The 22,800-nt window shown below is 41.5% G+C and overlaps 1 protein-coding gene across 1 annotated transcript; it reads left to right on the top strand.

Annotated features, from left to right (window-relative positions):
* The first annotated feature begins 424 nt into the window (after window positions 1–424).
* On the top strand, window positions 425–22,358 carry LOC127938212 (transmembrane protein 200A). The gene is made up of 3 exons (XM_052534675.1): window positions 425–513; window positions 764–1,021; window positions 20,432–22,358. Exon 3 carries the CDS (start codon window positions 20,450–20,452, stop codon window positions 21,932–21,934), a length of 1,485 nt encoding a protein of 494 aa, XP_052390635.1. The 5' UTR covers window positions 425–513; window positions 764–1,021; window positions 20,432–20,449; the 3' UTR covers window positions 21,935–22,358.
* The last annotated feature ends 442 nt before the right edge of the window (window positions 22,359–22,800 follow it).

Consider the following 22,800-nt stretch of genomic DNA (forward strand, 5'->3'; position numbering starts at 1 on the left):
AGAGTTTATCTTCTGAAATAAAAGATTTTAATGACAGTAGGTGTGGTTAAGTACCCTCTGCAAATAGCCAACAGAAATATTTACATCCAAGAAATTATCATGTCAGCTTTGTTTTGCTAACTCGTAGCTTGTTTGCAAGGTTTTTTTCAGTTCCACGCAAATCATCAAAATTCGCAGCGCTCTCTCTCTCTCTGTCTCTCTCTCTCTCCCTCACTCACACTCTCTCACTTTCTCTCAATCTCAATTTAAGTGTGCTTTATTGGCAAAAACTATTCATCTGTATTGCCAAAGAAATTGCAGCTGAGTTGCTTACAAATAGTGCACATGTATAAACAGACAGAAAAAGAGAATCTCTCTCTCTCTCTCAGTCACTCACTCGCTGTCAATGTGCGTCATCTGGAATGGCGTCACGTGGGAGTACAAAGACAACGCTCGCGCTCTGCCCGTTACAAACGCTTCGCGTCTGGGTCTCGAGCACTCCGTCTATGAGGATATACTTCTCAAAGAACATCGGTATTTGTTATTTATTAAATTATACAATTAAATATGAGCGACTTTTACTTTTTGTCGACGCGAAATCGTCTGTTTGTTAGGATTATTCAAATATCTGAGTGAAATCGTGGAAATAACGGTCTTTCTTTGTACTGTTTATTATGAATTCATAGACTGGAAAGGGGAGCTGAAAGAAAACAAAGGAAAGGGGGAAAAACAGACAAACTTCCGTTTAGAGATATTCTCATCCACACATATTTTCTTTCTTAAGAATCGTGGAGTTTGTCTCGAGCGCGCGCGCGCTGGGCTGAGATGGAGGACATGAGCGCGCTCAGATGGAAGTTTTCTCTCCAGACAACCAAGCAAAGATCATCTCATCGACTGGATCACGAAACTACAGAAAAACAGCTTTCAAAGCAAAGTATTAGCGAAAGTGTCTTCCCCTGTGAAGCGGAAATATGATGCTGCGCGTGACATCTTCTTGTGCGTAATGGACACATAACATCAGGAGGAGGATCTCAGCAGACAGGTGTGTGTTATCGCTCAATTACACTTTATGTTAGGCTTTATCATTCACTGAACAGCAAACCAGTAAAAATGTACGTGGATATAGTGAAGTGTCTTTAGATCACAACAAACACGTTTTCGTCAGTACGCACAGATTTCACATTTATTACTTCACTTCTGCCATTTTCTCACAGTTATTATTATCTACTTGCATTAGAAGTGGTTCTCTTCATCTGTATGATGCTGTAAAGGAAATGTTCAGCAGGTTTCTTAAAGGTCAGTATCTCTCCATCCGACAGATGAACAGATGAAAACAAGACCAATATTGGAGAACATATGATCGATATGACTGGGCCACAGAGGACTTTATTACTTCTGCCTCCCACACACACACACACACACACACACACACATAATGATCTGAGCTTATGAACAACAGATGATCGTGGGTAGTCATATATATTCATACAAGAATCTAGTCAGCCTTAAGACAATCTCTCAATTTATTTATTTATTTTTCAAAACAAAATGAATAAGAAACATATGTACTTGTACATCATACATGTGCACACACATACACATGTTGTGGGGATGGTTTAATAAAGTCCTAAATCCATAGAAATATATATTCCATGGTTTAACACAGAAAGATTAGATTAGATAAGTAACTGTTTTCTCTTTTTATTCATTTAAGTTTTTAGTATCAAATGAAAATTGTCCGTCTACTTTCTTAATCCAAGGTTTGAGGCTTCCTGTAGGATTCTGCAGGGTTTTGTGATCATTTAGACAGTGTTACTGATTATAGCAGGCAGTGGAGGCTCTGGGAGAACTGCTGTTAAAGCTCAGGGCCATCCTGAAGTTTCTCAGCACTGTCTCGACCAAGACCAGATCTGCATGCCTAAATACAGCCCTGAGAAAGCTTAAGAAACCACTCAAGTGTTACAGTACTAGAACAAGGCCAACAGCTCACTGGCAAAACTACAAAACTTGTTAAATGCTTTAGCTTTCTGTCCACAAATGTTTTTTGAAATGAACTAAGTTGTCGCACTTTAAAGGATCACCTGCAAAGTGTTTACTGTGAAATGAGCCACCTAAAACAGTTAATTATGAGCCACATCTTTTGGGCTGCATCTTCACAATGCGTGAACACGTTCGGTTTGAGATTAAACGTGAAACGCTCTCTACCCACAGACCAATGCAGAAAACACATGGCTTAGACTTCTCTCTAAACCAACATTTTGATATTGGATATCTATCCCAATAGCTAATTTTTCATTTGTTTCTCAGCCTTAAAAACTAGCAGGAATTGTATGGCCTTGTCCCCTTAGCGTTGAGTGTTTGGCAGGTCCATTGACTCTAGACTCAAACCCAGGGAATGGTTCATTTTTCAGACTTATAGCCATGATGCAATGAAGGCTTTTTAAACTTTTTAATAAGATTGGAGTGCCTTGGACTATTATTAACATTATCTTTGCATATGAATTTAGCATTACATGTGGAGCTCTCCATTAGAAACTTTTACTGTATTTTTACTAAAACAGCCACCAAGATGATAATCTTGAAAATTGTGGATTACAGCATTGTATTTAGAGCAACTCCTGATGTATCAAAGTTTACAGATCTGCACTGTAGCTGAACATGTCTACTGAACACATGATGCTCACAATGATCTCCTTAATGCATTATGATTTCTGCACTCTCACAAATACTGTAATCATAAATAACACAGTGAAAACACATTGCATCTGTGCATGAGTTATTACACATCACACCCATCACAGATAATATTTATATAGTGTTTCTCAGGGTTAGTTTATAAAGTTAGCAAAAGTTATTTCGGTCTCTAACAGCAGTATTGATATTGTGATTGATGGACAGATGTGAGTTGCTCAGAACACTCCTTGATTACAGATGATGATGACACGTGTTCAGAGGATGTCAAGGGGAGATTTTGTTGTCACGATGGCCCCGATTTCAAAACAGGGTGTTTCAGAGGAGTAGAAAAGTATAATTCATACTTTAAACTGCAGTTAGTTTTAGGTTTAAAACCTGCATTGTATGTTTTTATTGTAGAATAATAACTTATATGTATAAATGTCAAGAGTGTTTTGATTCTTAATTTCAGGACCCCTATAGGTCATCCATTATTAAACTGGTTCAGCTGTGTTGGCACTAAACTCAGCAAGACAGCAGTTCTCCACAAGCAGGGTTTAAGTTTCAAAGAATTGATTTTGACCATGAATTTGTACTGATGTGTTCGACACATGCACAGCTATGACTGCTTTGTAATATTTCACTAGACTCGGCAGAGGACCATGTAGAGTTTCTTCATCTTCACACTAATTTAAACTCTAATTGTACAAATGTGGGTAACTTCTGACCCCCTTCCAGATCCAGTAGATTTGTCTTCTGTTGTTTTTATTGGCATTTTCTTCCACTACTAGTAGTAGTTATGCCTGTTTCACATTGCAAGTGCCACATATTTTTCATGCTGCTCATAGTATTGCCATATTGCAGAGCTGTTAAATTAACATTTAAGTATTCATTGATTTTAAAATATAAAAAAGCACATTCAAGTGCATGATAGTATCAGTTTTGCCAAGATGTATTTCTGACATACATTGTCCATCTCCTCAGTGTCATTTCTGATAAAAAGGGAAGTTAACAAAAGTTAGTTTTCTTATACTTCAGATTTTATTACAAAGATGAGACGAATATGCACATCATGAATGTAATTAAACTATTTGATTAAAACATACTGTTGATTAAAACTTTTTGAGAAGAAACAAATAACACCACAATATTTTTGAATAAAAATACCCTGAAAAGAATAGAATACTGAGCTACTGCAATAATGTGTGTAATTTTTCAGCTATGATAATAGTCCTGCTACTGTTTAGTTCAGTGGCTCTCAGCCAGGGGTCTCTCAGCTGACTTCCAAGGGCTCCTCAAGATGACCTTAAAATCATTTGAATAATAGTAAAGGCAAAACAAGCATTAAAATAATAAAATAAGCATTAAAATTTAATTTCACCTTTTCAACAACCTTGTTTCTTTTTCTTTGTAGAACCACTCTACCCACCGTCTTGTAAAACCTGGATATTAGAGGTAGCCTAATTTTCTAAATGTGATATAGCTAATTCAGTAAATCTGGGGCAGGGAATGAGAGGAATGTGTTTAGTGTTTAGAGCAGAGTATCATTTCTGCAAACATGGTTGCTAGGTGTGACATGCCCTGCGAAAATGTAGCTTTGAAACCCCTTGCCTGAAATAAAATATGCATACAGAGATAACAAGCAATGAATGTCTTTTGCAGTCGGTGGAACACAGAGTTACAGATCAGATGTTTGAAGCTGCTGATAAGCACACAGGCAATACGTAACGGCTCATAGGGAGTTAAAGCATTCTTTAGTTTAGAGCAAAGTGCCTGTTTTCTAGACTGTAGCAGACAATAGATAACTGCTGGCTATGATCTCATAATGTGTGCTTTTGTTCTCATGTTTGTTTATATAATCTCCACCTCTTCTATTCTGAAGAACTGAAGCCTCCAACTCTTTTAACATTCTGTGGCTTCATGGCTTTGTTTCCTTTAGTAGAATAATAACTGTGTATGTGCACCACTCGCCTTGTGTCATACATCAGCAGTCATTGTCCTGGATTATAAATACAACACCACACCAAGGCCAACAGCCTCTGAAGCATCACCTGTTTAGTGATTAGATTAAAATTTGATTAGGCATGAAACTGATAAAGATGTTTATTAGTGTGTTTGCTTTATGGATAAAATCTTTCTTCAGTCTTTGTATTGTCTCCTTCTTAAGGATTTTATAATGAATGGATGATTTCATGTATTTGTAAATCTATTAATTCATTTATTAACATATCTTACTTTTATCAAGTAAAAGTACTTTTATTTGGGTACTTTTATTTACCCAGAGAGTCAATGTCAGAAGAGAAAAACACCAATACCTCTTGCTGTGTGTGGGTTCACCTTTAACCTCCGGGATCTGATTAGTTCCTCTGTGATAACATTTAGCCATCATTTTGGTTCTCAATTGCTTTTACTAATTGATCGGTAACAAATGATCACTGGACTAAAGCTTACCTTTTATACATGTTTGGCTGTTTCATCTGATGAAATTTGAAAGATAATGAAATTAATCCAAATTATATATAATACTTTTTAATAATACTCAATATATACAGTGGGTACAGATAGTATTCAGACCCCCTTAATTTTTCCACTCTTTGTTATATTGCAGCCATGTGCCAAAATAATTTTCCCTCATTAATGTACTCACAGCACCCCATATTGATAGAAAAACACAGAATTGTTGACATTTTTTGCAGATTTATTAAAAAAGAAAAACTGAAATATCACATGGTCTTAAGTAATCAGACCCTTTGCTATTCAGTAGAAGCACCCTTTTGATCTAATACAGCGATGAGTCTTTTTGGGAAAGATGCAACAAGTTTTTGACACCTGGATTTGGGGATCCTCTGCCATTCCTCCTTGCAGATCCTCTCCAGTTCTGTCAGGTTGGATGGTAAATGTGGGTGGACAGCCATTTACTCTTTCAGCTTGAAAATATAATTGTTTAACAGTATAACCTGATATGCTTAAAAATGCTTAAACAAACTGCCAAAAGTGAGCTCACAAAGAAAAAAAGATGTATTTTTAAAGATATCTTTTGCTATTGTTTAAAATCCCTAACATGGACAGGACCTAAAGCCAGGACTCAAACTCAGGTCACCCATATTGATGGGAAGTTTGGAGCATTTGACTATACTTTGATCTTTGAAACTGGTTCAGCAAAATGAACAAACCCTTTTTCATATCATTTTATCCATTCTGTTGATTTCAGCTGAATATAATTACAATGTTAAATATGAATATGCAAATCCTCAGCATCTAATTACGCAAACATCGATCTCATTATATGATCTATAATGCACCCAACTCCAAATTATAAGAAAAAATAAATGATTAATACATTTTCATTAAAATTGAAGACCAGAAACAATACGTAACTTTAAAAAAAAAAAATATATATAATAAACTATGCGCTTTTTTGTAAGGAAGGTTAGAATTATTAACATATTTCTGTATCTATTGCTGCTCTCGTGTCATGTGACAAAAGAATGAACAACTTGAACCCGAAGACTCTGGAGATGAACTAATAATTTCTCTTTCCGGTAAAAATCTATTAGAGTTTGCACATGCGTGGTCAAAACGAAATGAATGAATCCCTTGCTGAGACAACTCAATGTTCTGAGTCATGTTGTAGACTCATCAAAATGAATGAATCATTTAAGAGCGACCATCAGTAGTCGACCAAATCTTTGCTGCGTGATATGACCCATAAGGCTGTGTCTTCAATATAAACATGTTGTTAAAGTGTTTAAAAAAATATGTAGGATTGCACATTGAATGTGTAGGATCTAGTGACCCTTCTGAGAGAAGAGCATTGAGCCTCAAGGGGAACTTCTATCTGAAAACTGTTAATCAACATACAGTATGCCAATCTTTACTACTAATAATTGCTTCTATGACCCAATCATTTAGGCTGTATTTGTGAAATTACACTTCTTATTGTTGTCGTTTACTTGCTCTTTCCTAATGACAGACAAACTAATGAAATTCTGTTGCTTTGCAACCCTAAATTAAGACGGACACAGTTTGTGTTTTAGCTGTATTTCCTCTGTGCAACATATACAATTCAAGTAAAAAATAAAACACCAACATGTCAAAAAAATTAACAAAATAAAAATAACAGTATCACTGTTTATAAAAAGAAACACCTTCTTGTTTTAGTATTTTGTTGAACCACCTTTTGCTAAAATTACAGCCTTTAATCTGTTTGTATTTGTCTCTACTAACTTTGCACATCTACACATTGCAACACTTGCTCACTCTTCTTTGCACGACTGCTCAAGTTCAGTTAAATTTGATGGTGAGTGTTTGTGGACTGCAGTCACATATTTTCAGTGGGGTTTAAGTCTGGGCTCTGATGAGGCCATCCAAGGACCTTTTTCTAATTTAACCACTGTGTGTAGTTCTGCTGTGTGCTCTGGGTCATTGTCATGTTGGAAGGTAACATTCTTCCCATTGACAACTTTCTGGCAGCAGATTTTCCTCAAGAATTTGATGGTATTTTGCTCCATTTATTTGCCTTCTATACAGAGAAGTGCTCCTCTCTGACCAGTTTCCTCTGGCTATTTCATCAGTTTGAAGTGACATCCCAATCCAGGGAGGATCTGTGTTCTACCAAATACCTTCCACTTCTTTATATTAATCTTGACTGTGATTCTAGGCTTGGATAAAGCTGTCTTTAACTTTTCTTCTTTCTTTTTTGAATTTTTTATATACCCTCTGTTGCTGTTCGAGATTAGCCATTTTCAGAATCAGAATCAGAATCAGAATGAGCTTTATTGCCAGGTATGTACACATACGAGGAATTTGTTTTCGTGACAGAAGCTCCGCAGTACAACAGAATGACAGCGACAGAACATAAAACACATAATAAAAGAATAAAAAATACAAATAAGTAGATAGTGAATAACAATATACAAATGACAATTGTAGGCAAGTATATTACAAAATGAAGTTATGTATGTACATATATATTGTGTGCAAAATTTAAGTGTATACTAAGTATGTGTGTTAGATAAATAAAGTGTGTGTGTATATAAATATAAAGTGTAGTGTGTCCGCCGTTATTATCAGCTGTTCATAAGATGGATTGCCTGAGGGAAGAAACTGGTCCTGTGTCTGGTCGTTCTAGTGCTCAGTGCTCTGTAGCGTCGACCAGATGGACACAGTTCAAAGAGGGAGTGTGCTGGATGTGAGGGGTCCAGAGTGATTTTGACAGCCCTTTTTCTCACTCTGGATAAGTACAGTTCTTGAATAGATGGGAGAGTTGAACCGATGATTCGCTCAGCAGTCCGGACTACTCTCTGTAGTCTTCTGAGGTCAGATTTAGAAGCTGAGCTGAACCAGACAGTTACTGAAGTGCAGAGGATGGATTCAATGATGGTGGAGTAGAACTGTTTCAGCAGCTCCTGTGGCAGGTTAAACTTCCTCAGCTGGCGGAGAAAGTACAACCTCTGCTGGGCCTTTTTCACAATGGAGTCAATGTGATTGTCCCACTTCAGGTCCTGAGAGATAGTGGTGCCCAGGAACCTGAATGACTCCACTGCAGTCACAGTGCTGTTCATGATGGTGAGTGGGGAGAGTGCAGGGGGGTTTCTCCTGAAGTCCACGATCATCTCCACTGTTTTGAGGGTGTTAAGCTCCAGGTTGTTGAGACTGCACCAGACAGCCAGCTCTTTTACCTCCTGTCTGTAAGCAGACTCGTCACCGTCCTGAATGAGGCCGATGAGTGTGGTGTCGTCTGCAAACTTCAGGAGCTTGACAGAGGGGTCTTTAGATGTGCAATCATTAGTGTACAGGGAGAAGAGCAGTGGGGAGAGAACGCAGCCCTGGGGAGCTCCGGTGCTGATTGTACGGGTGCTGGATGTGTATTTTCCCAGCCTCACTAGCTGCTGCCTGTCTGTCAGGAAGCTGTTGATCCACTGACAGACGGAGGTGGGCACGGAGAGCTGATTTAGTTTGGGCAGGAGGAGGTTTGGGATGATCGTGTTGAAGGCCGAGCTGAAGTCCACAAACAGGATCCTCACATAAGTCCCCGGTCTGTCTAGGTGTTGCAGAACATAATGCAGTCCAATGTTTACTGCATCATCCACAGACCTGTTTGCTCTGTAGGCAAACTGAAGAGGATCCAGCAAGGGCCCAGTGATGTCCTTCAGGTGGGCCAGCACCAGTTTTTCAAATGACTTCATGACTACAGACGTTAGAGCCACAGGCCTGTAGTCATTTAGTCCTGTAATTTTGGGTTTCTTAGGGATGGGGATGATGGTGGAACGTTTGAGGCATGAAGGGACTTCGCACAGCTCCAGCGATCTGTTGAAGATCTGTGTGAAGATGGGGGCAGCTGGTCAGCACAGGATTTCAGACAGACTGGTGTAACACAATCTGGGCCTGGTGCTTTTTTCCTTTTCTGCTTCCGGAAGACCTGGCGCACCGCATCCTCGCTGATCTGAATTGCAGGTGTGGGGGAGAGGGGGGATGCAGGAGGTGAGAATGGTGAGAGTGCTTGATTGGAGAGGTGTTCAGGATGGGTTGCAGGAGCTGTTAATGGTGTGAACGTTTGTTTGGAGAGGCATTCAGGGCTGGTTGCAGGAGTTGTGAAGGGTGTGAATGGTTTTGTGGGGAGGCGTTCAGGGCAGGTGATGGGTGTTCTTTCAAACCTGCAGTAAAACTCGTTCAGATCGTCTGCCAGTCGTTGATTCTCTACGGTGCTGGGGGGTGGTGTCTTGTAATTGGTGATCTTCTTTAGACTTTTCCACACTGATGCGGAGTCGTTGGAAGTGAACTGAGTCCTTATTTTTTCAGAATAATTCCTCTTTGCCAATTTGATCTCCTTTTCCAATGTGTATTTAGCCTGTTTATACAAGACATTGTCCCCCTTCACGTAAGCATCTTCTTTGGCCTGACGGAGCTGTCTGAGTTTTGCAGTGAACCACGGTTTGTCATTATTGTAAATTAGTTGAGTCTTTGTAGGAATACACATATCCTCACAGAAACTGATATATGATGTTACGGTCTCTGTGAGTTCATCCAGATCGGTGGCAGCAGCTTCAAAAACACTCCAATCAGTGAGGTCAAAACAAGATTGTAAATCCTGCTCTGCTTCATTAGTCCATCTTTTTACAGTCCTAGATACAGGTTTAGCTGATTTTAGTTTCTGCCTGTAGGACGGTATAAGATGAACCAGAAGGTGATCAGAACGTCCCAAAGCTGCTCGTGGAACAGAGTGATATGCATCCTTTATTGTGGTGTAGCAGTGATCCAATATATTACTGTCTCTTGTGGGACAAGTAACATGCTGTCTGTATTTTGGCAGTTCACGGGAGAGATTGGCTTTATTAAAGTCCCCGAGAATGATTAAAACAGAGTCCGGGTGTTGTTGTTCTGTCTCTGTGATCTGATCAGCGAGTTTCTGTAAAGCTGAGCTCACATGCGCTTGAGGATGGATGGAAACACTGACCAGAATGAACGAGTGAAACTCCCGCGGCGAATAGAACGGCTTGCAGTTAATGAAGAGTGTTTCGAGATTTGAGCAGCACGTCTTCTTTAACACAGTTACATCTGTACACCACCGTTCATTGATGTAAAAGCATGTCCCGCCACCACGCGATTTCCCCGTTGATTCTGTGTCACGATCCGCTCTAAACAGCTGAAAGCCCGGCAGATGGAGCGCGCTGTCCGGTATGGTGTCATTCAGCCAGGTAATGACACTAAATACATTTTCAGATACTAAATATATTTTAGATTTGATGACATAATTGATTTGTGGGTGGTGGTATTGGTGCAGTGGATAAGACACATGCCTTTGGTGTGAGAGACCTGGGTTTGAATCCACTGTGAGACACCATTAGCCGCATTTCCACTGTCGGGCCAGTGCGAGCCAGGGCTTAAAGCGGGCCGGGCGGGGCTCATAGCCTCGGGCCAGTAGCACCGAGGCCAGAGTAGCGCAGGGTTTCCACAGTGGAGCTTGAAGCGCCGCTTCACGTCACTAAAACACGCCCTTTACACGCCTCTCAGAACAACGTCATGCAACCTCATAATTTCACTAACAAAGAGAAGTTATCAGAAAACTAAGAAATAAGTCACTGGAACATGCGCGATCACAAAACGAACATGATAAAAGCGGCCGTTTGTTTGCATGCTTTGTTATTCAAATTCAAAAGCATGGATGTTTTAACTATAGAATAAGTGATACATTGATCATAATGATTTAATTTATCAAGACTCAAAATTAATCACACATAAATACACTTTATATTTTATTTATTTATTTTTAACGCTTATGAAAATAGCCTGCTTATTCAGTAGAGTCTGTTTCTGTTTATTTATAGTCACAGTGGCCTATACGTCACATTAAGAATGAATGATATCTTTATTTTTATAAAGGATCCCGAACAAAAACATTATTATATTTTTATAATAGGCAACATGAACTAAACTCTCGAGACGAGGCTTGTGATAGATAATATAAATTAGTAAATACACGATTGTGATAGAGAATAAGAAGCTGACGTCTGATTTCTTCAAGCGGTCATATTTTCCATGTTTAATGTTAATGCCCAGCGTGCATAGTCTTTTACATCGTTTATAAATATTTCTGCCCTGTATGGTGATTATAATCCACATTGGATCAAGTTATTTCAAACACTCGCTGCTGACTGAAAGTGAGTTTTGAGCTCAACTTATTTAAATAAAGCGTTTAATGCTGGCGTTATAGCAGCTATCTTTCTGAAATGATCCACAGCGCAGACTCTCTATTTTTATAAAAGCTCCCAAACAAAAATCATTATTATATTTTGATGATATAACGTGGAGCTAAACTCACGAAACAAGACGACAGATAAAATGTTACTTAATAAATACACAATTGTGATAGAGAATAAGATGCTGACGTCTGATTTCTCCAAGCGGTCATATTTACCATGGTAATTGTAGAGGTGGAACCTCTGGATTGTTCTGATAGACCTTGGAAAACTGGTGACTCCGGTTAGAGAGTAAAGGGCTCAGAGAGTAACATCCAAGAAAGCTTTAATGAGTTGGGTTTTACAATCCACATTGGTGAGTATTAAGGTATACAATACAGGCAAATGGCATTGGAGTCTGTATCTGCATTTATGTGTGGTCTGAAATAAAGAAATTGTGGAAATTAGTTATAAAGAATATTACAGTCTTTCCATTAACTTACTTAAAATGCTAAACACTTCCATTCTGAACAGATGCAGATAAACAATCATCAATGGTCTTAAATTTACTGACAAATTCACAACCATGATAGCACAGCATATCAAAACGATCTCAAAATAGCTAACAGATCAAGATTTATATGTAAAAATAACAACAACACATTGCAGCATGTGTCTGTGATACTAGCATGTTAGCTTCCCAACACAGATCAACAAATAACCGAATATTGTGCAAATATACGCTTACAAGATTAGTGTATCATCAACACAATAACAGCAACATTATTAACATTCATGTTTCCGCTAGAGAATGCAACATAAACTTACTTTTCTGCATGAACGCACACAACTTTAAAGTTCGGTTGCTCACCGTGACCCAGCACTTGTAGTGTATATGCTCAGTGTCTTAAAGGGAAGGTATCAGTGTATAGGTATCAGTAAAATGGAACATATGCACCCTCTAGTGGTAAAAGATGTAACTGAAACTAAAGGAAAAGACTTTTCTACATTGCCGCCCCCAAATTTAGTATTTAATTTGTTGGTTAGTTAGGAAAGTCTCCGTGTTAGTTACTGTTTCCTTCCTCATCCTCCCACGATGGCAACTTAACTAACCGGGCAACAGGCCGTAGATAAGTGCGCCCTTTCACTTGCACTTCTGCAGTACGTATGCGATTATCTACTCCTGCAAATGTTTTAGCCACTCTGCCAATAGGCCACAAAGCTCTGGGCAGCTGTGGATCAACTATCATAACGATCTGTCCAGTACTCAGATTGGCAGTGTCCTTTTGCCATTTCTGGCGGGGCTGAAGGCTTGGTAAGTAATGCCGGATAAAGTTTACCCAGAAGTGATCAGCTAGAATTTGGCTGTGTCGCCATCGTCTTTTCCCTAACAAATCACTAGAGGAGTAGATTGCTTGTGGGAGTGAGGCATCTCGACGACCCATCAGTAACAGATTCGGTGTAACAGGGTCTGGGTCGGCAACATCTGATGAAACGTAGCCGAGTGGCTTAGAGTTGAGAATTCCCTCAACCTCTACCAGCACTGTACGCAAGAGTGCTTCAGTCACTGTTTGATTGCCCAAGACTACCTGAAGAGCACTTTTCACTGACCGTATCTCTCGCTCCCAGGTTCCTCCAAAGTGTGGAGCCTGTGGGGGATTAAACTGGAAAGCAATTTCCTGGCTGGCTAGATGCTCCTTAAGTGGACCTTGTAACGATGTGAAGGCTTCCTGGAGTTCAGTGGCTCCTCCTCTGAAATTTGTGCCTCTATCAGCCAGTATCTCATATGGCTTACCACGACGTGATACAAATCTTCTTAATGCCATCAGGAAGGCATCCGTGTCCATGTTCTCCAAAAGATCAAGATGTATGCAACTTGTTGTCATACATTTGAATATGATACCCCAGCGCTTCTCTGTGCGTCTGCCTATCTTAATAGTGAAAGGGCCAAAACAGTCTATACCAGTAGACCAGAACGGTGGTTTGTACAGTCTTAGCCGTGCAGGGGGCAAGTCTGCCATTTTTGGAATTACAGGACTTGCTCTCCATTTTTGACAAGTCTCACAATTGTACTGGTGTTTCTTGATGGATTCTCTGCCACGCAGGATCCAGTACTTGCGTCTGATCTCACCTAAGACTCGTTCTGGACCTGGATGCAGAAGCTGGTTGTCATATTCTTTGATTAAGAGCATTGTAATCTGATGTTTAGGCTCTAATATTATGGGATGTATTGTGTCTGGATCTAGGCCCTCAGCTCGGCGGAGTCGTCCCCCGACTCTAATTAAGCCAAGTGTCTGATCATACTCAGCGGAAAGTGAAGCAAGACGACTCTGGGCCGATATGGATTTACCTTTAGTCAGCGCAGCAACCTCTTCTGGGAAGCTGTCCCTCTGAGCTTGTCTTAGTAGGTGTAGTTCAGCTGCTATGGTATCTGCTGCAGTCATGATAGCAGCCGCCCCGTGAAGGGACTGGTGAGTAGCCTTCAACAATTCCTTCCAACTCTTAATATTGGAGATGTCAGACTGAGACTTGACGAGACATGCATTTCCACAGAATAATAGTTTTTTCAGCTCATCATGGTCGTCAGGAGCTGCGAATTCAGGCAGTGATGGCCAAGAGCTAGGATGTTGATGGAGGAACTGTGGACCTTGACTCCAGCGCTGAGATTTGCTTAACTCTAACAAAGTCTTCCCCCTAGTCAGGTCATCCGCTGGGTTATCGGTGGTGTTGACATATCGCCAATTTGACTCCAAAGTCATGTCCTGGATTTCAGCGATGCGTGTCCCTACGAAGACTTTGTAGCGACAGGATTCTGATCTCAGCCAGCTTAAGACTGTCGTTGAATCAGTCCATAGGATAATATCGCTTGCAGGAATCGACAGCTCTTTACTGAGCAACTTTGCCAGCTGCGCTCCTGTGAGAGCTGCACAAAGCTCCAAACGGGGCATTGATATCTGTTTGCAGGGAGCCACTCTGGACCTTGCCATCACAAATGCTACATGGATCTGATTTTGCTTATCTTGAGTGTGAAGGTAAGCGACCGATCCGTATGCCCGTTCAGAGGCATCACAGAAAATATGGATGGTCTTCTGTGTGCCCACTGTATCAGCGCATGGTGGTATGTATGCTCTTGGTATCTCAACAGTGTGCAAGTTGGCCAGTTCGGCTTCCCAGGCTTGCCACTGTACTAATAGACTTTCTGGGTGGATGAGGTCATCCCAACCAATCTTGAGCTTCCAGAGATCTTGAACCAGTATTTTTGCTTTGGTTGTAAAGGGTATAAGATACCCAAGTGGGTCATACTGTGTGGCCAGTACTTTATACACATTTCGTAATGTGGGTTCAGAGTAGTCAACAGGACGATGTTGATATCCAAGGTGGTCAGTGAGACAATTCCAACGAAGACCTAAAGCTGGCTCTTGTGGGTCTAAACTATGCTCTGAAAGCCACAATTCCGTACTGGCTGCTCTGGCTTCAACTGGAAGGTGCTGTACTACAGCAGGTACATTACTGGCCCACTGGCGGATTTCAAACCCACCAGAAGACAAATGCTCACGCATCCTGTCGATAAGGTTACGGGCCTTCTCTGGGGAATCAAGACTCTGCAAACAGTTATCAACATAGAATGCCTGTTCTACAGACCTTTGCACATCTTCATAGCCTTCACTATTGTCTTTCACATGTCTTTGTAGTGCATATGTGGCACAACAAGGACTGCAGGTAGTCCCAAATGGGAGAACCTGCCATTCAAAGACACTTGGCTCTTCATCCCTCTTCATGTCCCTCCAGAGGAAACGTAATAGTGAGCGATCCTCTGGCAAAAGTCTGATCTGGTGGAACATTGCTTTGATGTCTCCACTGATGGCCACTATGTGCTCACGGAACCGGAGTAAAACACCAAGAAGGGAAGGACCCAGGATGGGACCAGGAATAAGTTGATCATTCAGCGCTTGTCCATTTTACCGATATGAGCAATTGAAAACAAGCCTTGCTTTGTTATTGTGGTGGACTAAGTGATGAGGGAGGTACCATGTCTCAGCAGAGGAATCTACAATCTCAGGTGTCAATCTCTTTACATAGCCTGCAGTTTCCAGCTTCTGAATCTCTTGACAATAGGTCATGGCTTGTTCTGTGTCATTTACGATTTTTCGCTCTGTACTTCGAAGCAGTGAAAGGCAAGCGGATTTAGGTGCTTTCAGACAAGGACTGTCCTTGCGTCTAAGGAGTGGTGTAGCATATCTCATTATGCCATTTATATTCAACCTAACAGTGCGCTTCTCAAGCAATTCAAGTGCTTGCTGATCAAACTTGGATCGGGTAGCTGCTTTCTCACTGATATAAGGCAAAGTGTCAATTTGCCACAGTTTCTCCACATGCGCTTGAAGATCAAAGTTGGTGGGTCCAACTGCAGTAAAAAAACACTGCTGCTCATCCGAAGGAAGATGAATCACACTGGCAGGACCTTGGAGTGTCCAACCAAGGGAAGTGCATATTGCCACCGGTCCCCCCGAAGGGCCAACTCGAACAGGCTGAGTAGGGATAAGCAAATGTGGAAAGTCAGAGCCAATGAGTAGCACAGGCCGCACTTTGTCAATTGCTGGGATTGGCAGTCCCTGTAGGTGCCTGTACTTCTTCACCAGTACTCTCACTGGGTAACTATGCTCGGAAAGACCCAGGTCATCAGCAGTGAATGCATGATTAATCTTGTATCTATGTTTCGGGTTGTCAGCTGGGGAAATTTCGAAAGACACAGATGCCCCTTTCAGGTGAACAACCTCATGCCGTACGGTTTTTAGAGAAAGTGTTTCTGGTTCTTTCTGTAGCTGGAGATAATGTACAGCAGTAGAAAGGAGGATAGTCCGCTCAGAACCATCGTCCAGCAAAGCATATGCCTCAAGTGAGTGTTCGGCATTGTGCAAAAGTACTTTGACCACCTTTAACATGACCTGTTGAGGACGGTTAGGACGGTCAAGATAAATGGTGTTTGGAGAGGCACTAACCATAAGGATCTTGTTGGGTTCTTCTATGTTCACATCATGTAGCACTGTAAGATGCTGCTTTTGACATATTTTACAGGGTTTCTTGAGGGTACAAGCCTCAGGTTTGTGATTACGTCCACAGCGGTAACAGCTTTTGCCTTTAAGCCACTCTGCGATCTGGGTAGTTGTCAGTGACTTGAATTTTGAACACAAACTGAGATAGTGCTCTCGTGTGTCACAGTACGGACAATAAGGTTTAAACTTGTCTCTCGGCTTTGGTGGGAAGGTACAGTGAGACGGAGAGGTAAGGGGTGTTTTATCTGGACTACTACTGGTGTTGTAGTATACAGATTATGACTGACTCTGACTTCTCTTCCCTTTCCTGTGAGGATTCATCTGCTCTTGAAACATGTCAACAGCTCGGCTGGAGATGCGCTTTGCCTGTGATTTTAGCTGGAGCCATGCTGATAGGTCCAGAAGAGTGTATGTTTTGTCTGTTCCAGTTATAAGTATACCACGACTTAGACAATGTTCAACAAACCCATCACGGTAACTGGCAGGCAGTTTGGCTAAAAGTCTGTCTACGTGTGAGCCACATTTCAGTTCATAACCATTCTCACCTTCCAAAGAACGAAGCATGCCCACAAGACCATGTACTGAGAGCGCAAAGTCATCAAATGCTTCAGCATCTCCTACTCTGACTGGTGAAGAGTTCAATATAGCTCCAAGTTCACTCTGTACAAGCTGACGGGGTTGCCCATATTTGTCTTGGAGGGCTTGCAATGCCCTAGTGTAAGGGGTGGGGTCATGCATGTAGGCTTGTGCTAATTTGTAGGCACTTGGTAGCTTTAGTCTGTCTAGCAGCACTTGATATTTGAACTGCTCTGTAAGATGAGCATGGCCACCCAGGAGACTATCTAGTGCCATTTTGAGTAGGGCAAAGTCAGACTCCTTTCCACGATCAAATTTAGGCAGAGCTGGTTTGGGTATACCATATGAGCTGGCAATCAACATGTCCATCATATTTACCGGGGTTTGTGGCTGTGAATGTGGCTGTACACACGGGACAGTGGGCGCTAATAATGGCTGTGGGCTAAACTGTAGTTGCCTAACAGGCTGTTGAAACTGACCTGTTGGAGGATGAGGTTGAGTGTCTGCTGGAACTAAAAAGGTAGGTTGTTGGGCATAACTGGTCCGTGCTGAATCTTGAGACATATTTGGTTTAGCTGAAAATGTAAGGTTGGCACCTGACTGACCTAGACTATAAGTTTGTCTCTCAAAAGACAAGGATGGCTGCACCGTTGTAGGAGGGTAAACATCTGCAGTCTGCAATTTTACCACTTGGGGTAACACGTTTGGCAATGATACAGGATAGATAGGAGAAGGAACAACTGTTAAGGGTTCTGCATGTAATGATTTGGATGTACAGAGAGAAGTGATGTGCTCAGGAACAGAATGTGAAGTTGTGTACTTAGTAGTTACAGGATCACTCTGATGTATGTGAGGTGTAGAGTGCTGTGTATTATCAGATAACTGATGTGGTGTGTGGTGAGCAACCTCTACCTTCTGTGAACAAAGTTTATCAGTCTGTACCTGCCCTGAGTCAAGTTCACGTCTGGTTTGTGGAACCGTTGCTGCATTTTCAGTCTCTGATTCTTGAAGAAGTGATGCAATGAGACGTGCTTCCTCCAGCTCCATCTCCTTCTGCTTAATGCGGCGCTGCCTTTCGAGCTGTTTGGTGATCAGTTCTTTGGTCTTATGTGCTGCACGAGCCTCATCATCTAAGTGGCGACTTCTCCTTTGCTGCTCTCTGAGTAAATCTTCTTTCTCAAATAGTGCTAGGCATGCTTGTTGATCCAGAAACTCGCACTGCTCTTCAGCTTTGCTCTCCTCCACCATCTGTCTCTGCATCTCCGCAAGCTCCATACTCTTCAGTTTCTCCTCTACAATAGCTGCCTGTATCTCTGTCAGTTGTGAAGCTGTGGTCCGGCTGGATCTGACACTTCTGCTGGACTTTGTTCTGGATTGGCTGTGACGTGAACTCGCAGATGAAGGTGCTGAAGGTGTTCTGCAAGGCACAGGCTCTTCGTCTGATCGTGCAGTGGGAATGGTAGCCACTGGCGTCATACTACTTGCATCTGCACTGGAATCTGGAATGTGGCTTGGTTCATACCCAACATCATAATCACTTAAGTAGGCTGGTGGATGTCTCTCCCGCTTAGTACGAGGCCGCACAACTGGGCTGCTTATCTCATTCTCTGACTGCATGTTGTCTTCAAGGTTACTACCATCCGGCTCGAAGGACCATTTGTAGAGGTGGAACCTCTGGATTGTTCTGATAGACCTTGGAAAACTGGTGACTCCGGTTAGAGAGTAAAGGGCTCAGAGAGTAACATCCAAGAAAGCTTTAATGAGTTGGGTTTTACAATCCACATTGGTGAGTATTAAGGTATACAATACAGGCAAATGGCATTGGAGTCTGTATCTGCATTTATGTGTGGTCTGAAATAAAGAAATTGTGGAAATTAGTTATAAAGAATATTACAGTCTTTCCATTAACTTACTTAAAATGCTAAACACTTCCATTCTGAACAGATGCAGATAAACAATCATCAATGGTCTTAAATTTACTGACAAATTCACAACCATGATAGCACAGCATATCAAAACGATCTCAAAATAGCTAACAGATCAAGATTTATATGTAAAAATAACAACAACACATTGCAGCATGTGTCTGTGATACTAGCATGTTAGCTTCCCAACACAGATCAACAAATAACCGAATATTGTGCAAATATACGCTTACAAGATTAGTGTATCATCAACACAATAACAGCAACATTATTAACATTCATGTTTCCGCTAGAGAATGCAACATAAACTTACTTTTCTGCATGAACGCACACAACTTTAAAGTTCGGTTGCTCACCGTGACCCAGCACTTGTAGTGTATATGCTCAGTGTCTTAAAGGGAAGGTATCAGTGTATAGGTATCAGTAAAATGGAACATATGCACCCTCTAGTGGTAAAAGATGTAACTGAAACTAAAGGAAAAGACTTTTCTACAGTAATGTTAATGTTTATCGTGCATAGTCTTTTACATCGCTTATAAATATTTCTGCCTTGTTTAGTGATTGTAATCCACATCGGATCAAGTTATTTCAAACACTCGCTGCTGACTAAGAGTGAGTTTTGAGCTCAACTGATTTTAAAAAGTCTTTAATGCTGGTGTTAAAGTTGTTTTCTTTCTGAAATGATCCGCGCTGACGCTCTCCAGACACCGAGAAACTCCGCCTTTGTTCGTAACCCCTCCTCTAGCCCCAGCTGGCCCGCTTTGGCCCAAGGATTTCGTCGGGCCGAAAAAACCTGGCCGTTGGCCCCGAGGAAGCCCCGGCGAGGCACGATCAAGCCCCGGAAGTGACAGTGGAAACGCGACTGGCCCTGGCACGCACTAGCACGCCCGGTCCTAGCTCGATAGTGGAAACACGGCTAATAATGTGTCCCTGAGCAAGACACTTAACCCCTAGTTGCTCCAGAGCAGTGCGACCTCTGATATATATAGCAATTGTAAGTCACTTTGGATAGAAGCGTCAGCTAAATGAATGCATAAATGTAATGTAAATGTGCATTGATTTTATTGTGTCCACATACTCGACTGCCCTTGGCTTCCAATATCACATTGCCAGACTTTTCCTTGTACATATGCAATCACTTTTGACTAATGCTTCATTGTTTTATTCATGGAGTTAAACTTTCAGATAATTTTAAACTAGCATTAACAGTGTTAGAGAGATCAAGATATGGGGAGATATTCTTTAACAAATCTCCATCGTGTTATGAGTTGTCTCTTAAATAATTTTTCATTTTCTCTCATGTACTAATTATGCAACTATCATGGCTTTGTTTTGCTTGCTCTTCATACAAAGCGAGAAAAGGATAACAACATAATACTGGGATCTAAAAACATTAAAAAAATATCAACAACAGTGTTTAGACTAGAATCCAGTGAACAAATTTCTCTAAAACCTAGAGTTAGACTTTGAGATCAAAGATGAGACCGTTGAATCAAGACCGAGGTCTCCGGCTTACTTTAACACTTGTTTTTTCATTTATTTGCAGGCTTGTATTGCCATAGCAATGATTGCAACAGGTGGGGTGATCACAGGGCTCGCAGCATTGAAAAGACAAGACTCCGCCCGCTCTCAGTATCATCTGCCAACCCAGAGCTCCACCTCTGCACCTGAGAAGAAATGCACTAAGCGTAAATCTAGAGCTGATGTGGTGGTGGTCAGAGGGAAGATCAGACTGTATTCGGCGTCAGGATTCTTCCTGGTTTTGGGACTGCTGATTCTCATGGCAGGAATCGCAATGGCTGTTCTAGGATACTGGCCTCATAAGGACCACCAGAAGGCACCAGAAAGCAAGTTGTCCGTAAACAATACGCAGGTTGGCGAGGAGAAGGTGGGTTCTATTGCACAATTCTTGGAACAGCACCTGCATTCAGAAAAGATGAAAATGTTGGGTCCTTTTACAATGGGAATTGGGATTTTTATCTTCATCTGTGCTAATGCCATTTTGCATGAGAACAGGGATCGTGAGACAAAGATCATCCACATGAGGGACATGTATTCGACAGTCATAGACGTTCACAGCTTGCGGATTAAGGAGCAGAAATTTATGAATGGTGCTTACATGGGTCCCTATGTGGACACAAAGATCTGTTCCTTTGGTCTGGACAGTCACTTTGCCTCACGGCCCACAGCAAACACACTAATGTCCTTCTCTGGTCTAGAGGGGGATGTCCGATTCTCCCACAGGACCAGCTCGGCTGAGGATGAGGAGGGTCTAATGAGTGAGGCCAGAGGTGGATTAGGCCTGTTGTCGCCTACCTACAAGGAACGTTCTGAATGTATCTTTGGGTTCCAAGATGAGGGTAATCGTCGGTGGGAGGACAAGCGTGGTGCGCTCAAGAAATGGCAAACACGCTCCATTGTTTCCTCTTCCATCAGCGCCTTCACGCTGCCTGTCATCAAACTCAACAACTGCGTTATTGATGAGCCAGACATTGATAGCATCACGGAAGATTTAGAGCAGAACAGGGTGCACTCCAGAACTCCGTCAATGGAATCGTTAACAGTCCCTGTTCCCAAAGCTTTCAAGCCTCCGGGTGCCCACCTGCTCCGGAGCAACTCAGCCACTGAGTCCCCGAGCTCCACATCATCCCAATCTTCACTCTCTCCTAGATCCACCAGTAGTAGATTCCTGTCACCTGGAGCTGCACGGAAAGACTTTGGCTCCAATAACTCCCTCCACATGTTATCAGCCCATTCCAAATCTCTGGATTTAGAGAGAGGGCCCACAATGCTGACTGTCCAGCCTGAACAGAGGAAACACCCTAGCTGGCCCAGATTGGACCGCAGTAATAGTAAAGGATACACTAAACTGGAGGACAAAGAGGACCCTATGGACAGGCTAATAGTGCCCCCAGTGGCTGTGAAGAAGGACTACACTAAAAAAGAGAAGCTTCTTATGATCTCCAGGTCTCACAATAACTTGAGTTTTGAGCATGATGAGTTTATGAGCAGCAGTCTGAAGAGAGGCACCTCAGAGACTAGATTTTAAAACTGTACTAGTGTCAAATGTCTATCCAGTGGCTTTAGGCGTTCACAATGCACCTGCAATACAGAAGACAGTTCCTGCTCAGTAATGCTGCTTTTTGTGTTGCAGAATGGTATTTCACCATGAATTAGAAATACAAAAGCTGTAATGGTAAATAAAAGTATGGGTACAGCAAATAATTCGGTAACTGACACAGGTTAGTCAAATTTGTAAAAATGTGTTTGCAGTGTTTTTGTTAACATTCAGACAGGATCTATTATCTGTTTGAGCACAGTATGTGTGTTGTACCAGCACTGCTAGTTATTTTACTTCAAATAATGTATTGTTTAAAACACACACACAGATACACACACTGATATTTTCTGTGTTGAGAACTTCTGTGTGTAATTTATCTGTTTCTCAGATTAAACAAAACCTTTTCAGATAATGTTGCTGTTTGTAGTTACATTTTAAATCTCAGAAATGAATTACCAAATAACCCTGAATACACCAAGAGCATTTGGAGCAGTTGGGAGTTCAGTGTCTTGGTCAAGGGTGATAATTCAGTTTTGGTTTTAAAGGTGGAAGAGAGCACTGTTCATTCACTCCCCCTACCAACAATCCCTGCCGGTACCAAAAACACTTGAAAAAGCAACCTTTGGGTTACTCGTTTTTAAAAATATGCACAAACATTTTGAAACGCCTACATCCTAAACTATAGGATACAGCCTATTCTGTCAAATGTGGAAATACATTTTTGTTGTTTAAACAACCTTAATGACCATCTCAGTTGATCTCAAATGTGTGCTAGACGCTGTCGCCCAGCTAGAATGTTTTTGTTCTAAAAATGTTCTAAGAACATTACCATGCATTGTTTTAGCAATGTTTTT

Source organism: Carassius gibelio, chromosome A20, assembly GCF_023724105.1.
Source record: "Carassius gibelio isolate Cgi1373 ecotype wild population from Czech Republic chromosome A20, carGib1.2-hapl.c, whole genome shotgun sequence".
Lineage (NCBI taxonomy): Eukaryota > Metazoa > Chordata > Actinopteri > Cypriniformes > Cyprinidae > Carassius > Carassius gibelio.